General features: G+C 35.2%; 1 protein-coding gene across 1 annotated transcript; it reads left to right on the top strand.

Moving 5' to 3' along the window:
• Positions 1-2,199: 2,199 nt before the first annotated feature.
• Positions 2,200-6,963, top strand: LOC130982801 (pentatricopeptide repeat-containing protein At3g54980, mitochondrial-like). Its single transcript, XM_057906899.1, has 3 exons — positions 2,200-2,394; positions 3,020-3,273; positions 4,101-6,963. Exon 3 carries the CDS (start codon positions 4,136-4,138, stop codon positions 6,779-6,781), a length of 2,646 nt encoding a protein of 881 aa, XP_057762882.1. The 5' UTR covers positions 2,200-2,394; positions 3,020-3,273; positions 4,101-4,135; the 3' UTR covers positions 6,782-6,963.
• The last annotated feature ends 495 nt before the right edge of the window (positions 6,964-7,458 follow it).

Below are 7,458 nucleotides of genomic sequence, written 5' to 3'. Positions count from 1 at the left end.
AGGCCTCAAAACCTCCAAGAACAGATTTTTCACCACCAAACCCTTTCCAAGCTTTTTAAAATCACCAATCAAGCTCCAATATTCACATATACACAACCTAAGCCACAATCATCATACCCATACACAACATCTCAATACCCAAACATCATAGAACAACAAAATTACACTAGGATTGAGAATCTTACCACACCCAAGGTCCAAGGAGACAAGATTAACCTTCTCCTTCAAGAGAGTTGGGTCCTATAACATCAAAGAACCCAAAATCTCAACATTTCACCCATGAAACTCGAAAATAAGGGCTGAAATTTCGAACAGCAACACGTGGCTTACCTCAAGATTGATTGTATGGGTTTTGTAGAGCTCTCCGCGGTGAACGCGTGGCCACAAACGGAGCGGCAATCGGAGCTCTAGATCAAAAGTTATGGTGGTTTGAAGATCAAGTGAGAGAAAAAACTTGAGAGAGTGTTCTTCCTCCCCTCTCTTCAATTTCAGCGTGTATTAGTGTTGTGTGAGGAGAGAGAGTGCTGAAAACTAGGGTTTTGGTCTAGTTATGTTGGGCCAAGGGCCCATTTTGGGTCCGGTTGGTCCGGTTTGGCCCGTTCGGTCCAATCTTGGTCCGAATTCCATAAAATTGGTACCGAAATTCTCGTCTCAATCCCCTCTATCACATTTAGCCATAAAAATCACATTTTAGGGTCTCTAGAATAAATTCTCATTTATGAGTTAATTAGCCGTTAATTAACCGGGTTTTACAGGGTCTATTAGGGATGGCAAAACTCCCCGAGACGCGGGGATGCCTACGGGGACTGCCCCGAATGGAGATCCGACTTTGGGGAATTTTCTCCGTGGGGATGGGGACGGGGACAAAATTCTCCCGAGGTAGGCGCGGGAATCCGAGCGGGGATCCCCGTCCCATCCCCGCTAATCCCTGAAGTTCATAAATTTATCGAATTATTCTTAATAGTTTATTTCTCATATATGTTTTTTAGTCATTTCACACACACACGCACGCACGCGCGCGCGCTCACACACATACATATAGAAACTCAAAACTCCTAATCCTCATTTGCATGACTCTTCTTCAATTTAGAAATCCCTAACGCTGTCCATATGTGAAAGTGAAAAACGTGAAATGGCAAGTTACTTAATATTTGGCATTTGAAAGATTTATTAAGTGATCGATATGATTTATATTGAATTTGCACTTTTATGTTGAATTCGCACTTATATAAATACTTAATAACTAATTTGGCAACTAATTATTGATATGTCGAAAATGACATATTCATTTTGATACGTTATCATGAATAATGCAATAATAAAAATAAAAGAGTAAATTACAAAAAATATATTTGAATTATTTTGATATTAATAAAAATATTTTTAAATTTTATTAATGATAAAAATATTTTTAAATAATTTTAAAATGTGTAAAAAATATTCTATTATAATGAGAGATGTACTCCCATAATAAAAAGGTGTGCATTTAGCTCATTTGTTATTGGTAGAGTCTAACTACATAAAAAAATTATTTTACCAGAATTCTCTTTTTTATTAAGGTAGAATGTCTTAGTTCATAAGTATATATATTTTTTATATTTTTAAATAATTTAAGAATATTTTTGTTGATAATAAAATATAAAAATATTTTTATTAACAACAAAATAATTTAAATATATTTTTGGTAGTTTACTCAAAATAAAAATTCTCATTATTATGAATAATGTAATGATGAGGTTAAATTTTTTTATATGAAAAAAATATTAATGTTTTTGTTAAAAATAGGATTATTTGGTGTAACAGGTAGGTAAATTTTGGATAAAAAATTAACACACAGAGTGCGTATTGAACACATATCAACATCGTGTACGCAGGGTGCGTGTTGGACAAATGTCATCATTCTAACAAAACACATTTTAAATACTTTTTTTATATATTCACAATACTATAATACACTTTAAATATCCATCTTCAACCAAAACACCATCTTCATCTACCTATTAAAAATAATTTCTGTGATGAGACATATCTTTTTATAAATTCAGTTAAATTTTTTATTTTAATTTTTACCTAATTTTATCAAAGAAATTCCCATTATTATAATTATCCAAACATTTTGGACGGAACCATAGTTTATTTATTTTTTCTTTTCTTAAAACAGAAAATACGAAAACCTCCAAGTACAATAATAATGAAGAAAACCTAGCCTGAGTGTGAAATAAGACCGATCGTTCACCTCTAATTATTAGCTGCGCGGCTGCTCCGCTGTCGTCGTCGTGGCCGACGCCTCTCCTGTGGTTTTGTTTTTGCTGTTCTGATTCTCATTCGTGGCAACTCCCCAGTCATCTTTGCTGCTTTGTTCCGCTACCTGGGCCACTATACTCTGCTTCACTGGTGTGTTCCGCCTCTCTTCTCTGCGAATTGCCTCTGAATCTTTTGTTTTTTCGCACTTAGTTGTTAATTTTTATTGTTGATCAATGTGGTGGTGGTGTTGTTGCTATATACGTGTATTGTTGCTGCTGCAACTGAAATTTTGCAACGTGGTATTGGTTTGTTGCTTGTATAAACTATATTATAATTGTTATTGCTGCTGCATTCCTTAGGTCCAGAATTATTGTGGTTTTTTCCCCCAAATAATTCACATGTGAAGTAGCGTATACATATATCATAATTGGAATCCGTCGCTTTGTCTCTTAAAATCAGAAAGATAGCTGTAATTTAATTCGATCCATCTAGTATTCGAGAATCATGTTTCGTGAGATGTTCTTCTTGTGATATCCATTTATCACTAAGAATGAAAAGATTTCTGAACAGGCAGTTCATTCTTCTATTGATAGATAAGCAAAAGAAATATCTATTCATTGTGGAAGGTAAGAGGCACATAGTTTTATAACTGTACTTGTATTTTTAACTGGGATGTTCATGGAATAAATTTTTTGCTTTTAGCTTTTGCAACACATGATTTTTGAATTTTGAGTAGCATATTTGTGCCCTAATCATCTGTATGTACTCTTACCAGATTGCTTGAAGAAATAGAAGATGACGTGAATTATGTGGTTGAGATACATATTTCTCATGATGCCAAACATTGTAGTTTGCCGAGTTGATAGAGAATGGACATGTCAAAGTGGGAGAAGTGAGCAAAAGTTATTTGTCAGGATTTGAGAAAACACTGCAGTGAAATGAGTTACATCACATATAAACTCTTGAGAGGGAACAGTATATCTAACTCCAAAATGTGGGAGCTTCTTATAATGTGCCCAATTTCAATAGGTGACTTTGATATTTCAACATTTTCTGTTATTTAAGATTCTTAATTTATTATTTTAGGATTTATATTATCATAATCTTATATTATTATAATTGGGTTGATCCCTGTTCAATCTGATGGACCACCTTTAGCTTAGGTTAGTGAAAAGTGAAAGTGGTTTTGGGTTGGGTGTTACCATTTTACTTTTGGGGGGTGAGTGCTAGTATTAAACCATGCAGATCATTTTTTTATTCTTCGTTGCATGTATATGTCAAAACCCACAAAGTTTTATGTCTTCTAATTTTATTTGTTGTGAAATAATTTTTTTATATCTTTTATAAATATTTATCTGCAACTGTTTAAATAATTTCTTTAGTTTGTCATATTGTTAATTTGGTCCTTTACTATTATTATTAATGTTCATTGAATCATGAGATATGGAACGATTTATGATTCATGACTCGAAAATTAATCAAATGATTTACGACATCTATGTTTTAGCCTCTGCTTCCTGCAGTAATGGAAAAAACTTATTATTCTTGATACCAGCTTTGCACATTGTTGCTGACTTGCTGTTGGTAACTTGGTGTATTTGACACCTGAGACTATTCTGTGACTGATCTGCCTGGAGTAAGTTTGAGGGTTTTGTTAGGGAAAGATAGTTAACATATGAGAAAAATTGGCTTCCTTTTGAATCTTACTTAGATTTGTCAAACTATGGACTGTTGTCATTTTGAGCTGTCAAATATAAAATATCTATTGTGATATATTTATCATGCTGAGAAGGCAATTAGAAATATATAAAACTTAACAGTTCAGTGAAGTTTGCATTTTCATTTTGTTTCCTCAGAGTTCCTGAAGACATAAATTGGAGTATGGAGTTGTATGCTTTGTGAGCAGCCACGAGAGTGTCAAACATTTCCCCAAACAGAAGAGGGACCAAAGTATTTCAGTTTTGTTCCTTCTCTCCCACCAATGCAAACCATGTTTTCCAACAACCTTTCATTGATCCCTCTGAAGAATCTTCGATTTCTCTCACAATTTAACCATCTCTGCACAAAAACACTCCTTCCATCCGATCCCCTTCCACACTCTCAATCACAGGATCCCGCAAATGGCCCTAGCAGCCACTTCTCCAAGAAAATCGATGATTTTCCCATGAAAATTTCAGCTGAAGCTCAATCACACCTCGAGGTTATTTCGAAAGAGGGTGTCTTGGACACCCTTTTGAGCCATAAGCTTGACCCCAAATCGGCTCTGAAGTTTTTCAAAGGAGTGGAGAGAAGACGAGGGTTTGTGAAAACTGTTGATGTTTTGTGTTTGTTGGTGCATATTCTGGCTTCGAGCCCTGATACTTATGGGGTTCTACGGAATTTGCTAAACAACTATGTTTTTGCAGATTCTAGTCCTACTGTTAGGGTACTTGTGGAAGAGTTGGTAGCATGTGCAGTAAGGTACAATTTTGAATCTGATTCGCGGGTTTTCAATTATCTTTTGAATGCTTATGTTAGAGCTAATAAGATCACAGATGCTGTCGAGTGTTTTAGATTGATATTAAAACATGATGTGGTTCCTTGGGTTTCATTTATGAACATCCTTTTAACTACATTAGTCAGGAGGAACATGATTAGTGATGCATATAGCCTGTATGATGAAATGGTTCAAAGAAAAATGTATGGTGATTGCTTTACTTTGTATGTCCTAATGCGTGCATGTTTGAAGGAAGGGAAGATTGAGGAAGCTGAGATGTATTTCAGTCGGGCAAAGGGTAGAGGGTTAGAACTCGATGCAGCTGCTTACAGCATTGTTATTCAGGCTGCTTGTAGGAGGCCGAACTCGAATTCAGCATGTGAGCTGTTGAAGGAGATGAAAAAATTGGGTTGGGTGCCATCTGAGGGTACATATAATTCTGTGATTGCTGCTTGTGCTAAACAGGGAAATCTTGTAGATGCATTGAGGCTTAAGGATGAGATGGTGAGTAGTGGTGTTCCATTGAATATAATTGTTGTGACAAATTTAATTAAAGGACATTGTGAGCAAGGGAATGTTGATAGTGCATTACAATTGTTTGAGGAGGCTGTTAAGGTTGGTGTTACTCCTGATATGGTTACTTTCTCGGTTTTGATAGATTGGTGCTCTAAGACTGGGAATATGGAGAAGGCATTTGAACTTTACTCCCAAATGAAACTCATGGCCATTCAACCAAATGTTTATATTGTAAATTCTCTGTTAAAGGGATTTCGGAAACAGCATTTTCTAGAAAGTGCGTATATGGTGCTTGATGAGGCTATTGAACATGGTATTGCTACTGTTGTTACATATAACATCCTTTTATGCTGGCTTGGTGAGCAGGGAATGGTTAATGAGGCCCGTCATTTGTGGGACAAGATGATAAGTACGGGAATTACACCTTCACTAATTTCTTACAACAACATGATACTTTGTCACTGTAAAAGGGGCTGCATGGATGATGCCTGTAGTGTGAAGAATGATATACTTAACAGCGGTTTAAAACTGAATGCTTTTACATACACACTTTTGATAGATGGTTTTTTCAAAAAAGGTGATGCTAACCATGCCTTTGGTATGTTTGATCAAATGGTGGCTGCAAATATTGCACCTTCAGACTTCACATTTAATGTTGTTATAAGCGGCTTGTGCAAAGTTGGCCGGGTGTCGGAAACAAAAGATATGTTGAACAATTTTCTGAAGCAGGGCTTTATTCCTTCTTCTGTGACATATAATAGCATCATTGACGGATTTGTCAAGCAGGGAGCAATTGATTTAGCACAGTCTACTTACAGGGAGATGTGTGAAAGTGGAATTTCACCAAATGTTATCACTTGTACTAGTTTGATTAATGGACTTTGCAGAAGCAGAAAGTTTGATGTTGCTTTGAGAATGTATAATGACATGAAAATCATGGGATTGGAGTTGGATATTACTGCATATAGTGTTCTCATCGATGGTTTCTGCAAAGTACAAGACATGGAAGGTGCATGCAAATTCTTCTCTGAACTTCTGGAGGTTGGTTTGGTTCCAAACTCAGTCGTGTACAACAGCATGATTAGTGGCTTTGTAAATGTGAATAATATGGAAGCTGCACTTAACTTTCACAAGAAAATGGTAGAAAACAATGTCCCATGTGATTTGCAAACATATACAACGTTGATCAATGGGCTTTTAAAGGAGGGTAAATTGAATTTTGCTTCAGATCTTTACTCAGAGATGCTTTCCAAGGGTATTATACCTGATACTTTCATGTATAATGTTATGGTAAGTGGACTTTGTAACCAAGGACAACTAGAGAAAGGTAGCAAGATCCTAAAGGAAATGGATGGGAATAATATAACTCCTACTGTTCTTATTTATAACACTTTAATTGCTGGATACTTTAGGGAGGAGAATCCGCAAGAGGCCTTTCGACTACATGATGAGATGCTTGATAAAGGTCTTATGCCTGATGACACAACGTATGATATTCTTGTAAATGGAAAGCTCAACAAATCCTATGCTCATGCCAGAGCTTGACTTGCATAAAATGGGTTGAGGATGTGAATTGCAATAATGGGTTTCAAACTAATTGATTTTAGTGTGAAAGTTGTAGAATGATTGGAAATTGGTCACCGTTCTCTTTTTTATTTTTTTTATTTGGACCAAGAAACATGGACCAACTTACTTTCCAATCTCAATACTTATTTTTCTCACACAAATCGTAATTCTTTCTAATTAATTATGGGTTCCTTCTTCTCGTATCCAATACGAACTACATGCAATTCTATGTTGGTCTCAACAGCATAATAATATCGGTGATCAGATATTCTGCAAATAGTTAAGTACTCTGGGAAAAAGAATTTTCAGTAGCTATTACCAGTGGAAAATTTTGCACTATTCAGGTGTGATCTTAATGTTCTTTTAGTTACATTTATGGATTGTAGACAACTTACTTTTTTAGTCAAAAGAAATGTACATGTAAACAGTCTCAATAATATTTGGTCTATATAGTCAATCCAACCTAGTTGGATAAGGATAAGGCTTTGTTGTTGCTGTTAATTTTACCATTGCCATTGGTTATGAAACGATGATGCTTTATTTTATATTATTTATTATATTTATTTATTTATTATTAAACTTTGAAGTGTTCTGATATTGTGTTATGTCAAATCTACAGAAAATCATCCTCTCTGTAGAGGGATTGTAGAGGGATT

The sequence above is a fragment of the Arachis stenosperma genome, chromosome 5 (genome assembly GCF_014773155.1).
Source record: "Arachis stenosperma cultivar V10309 chromosome 5, arast.V10309.gnm1.PFL2, whole genome shotgun sequence".
Lineage (NCBI taxonomy): Eukaryota > Viridiplantae > Streptophyta > Magnoliopsida > Fabales > Fabaceae > Arachis > Arachis stenosperma.
Note: the sequence above shows the minus strand (reverse complement) of the source record. Positions and strands in the feature narration are given on the sequence as shown.

Excerpts from the sequence above, each read along its gene's own strand:
- LOC130982801 (XM_057906899.1), top strand. The coding sequence starts at position 4,136 with ATGCTTTGTGAGCAGCCACGAGAGTGTCAAACATTTCCCCAAACAGAA.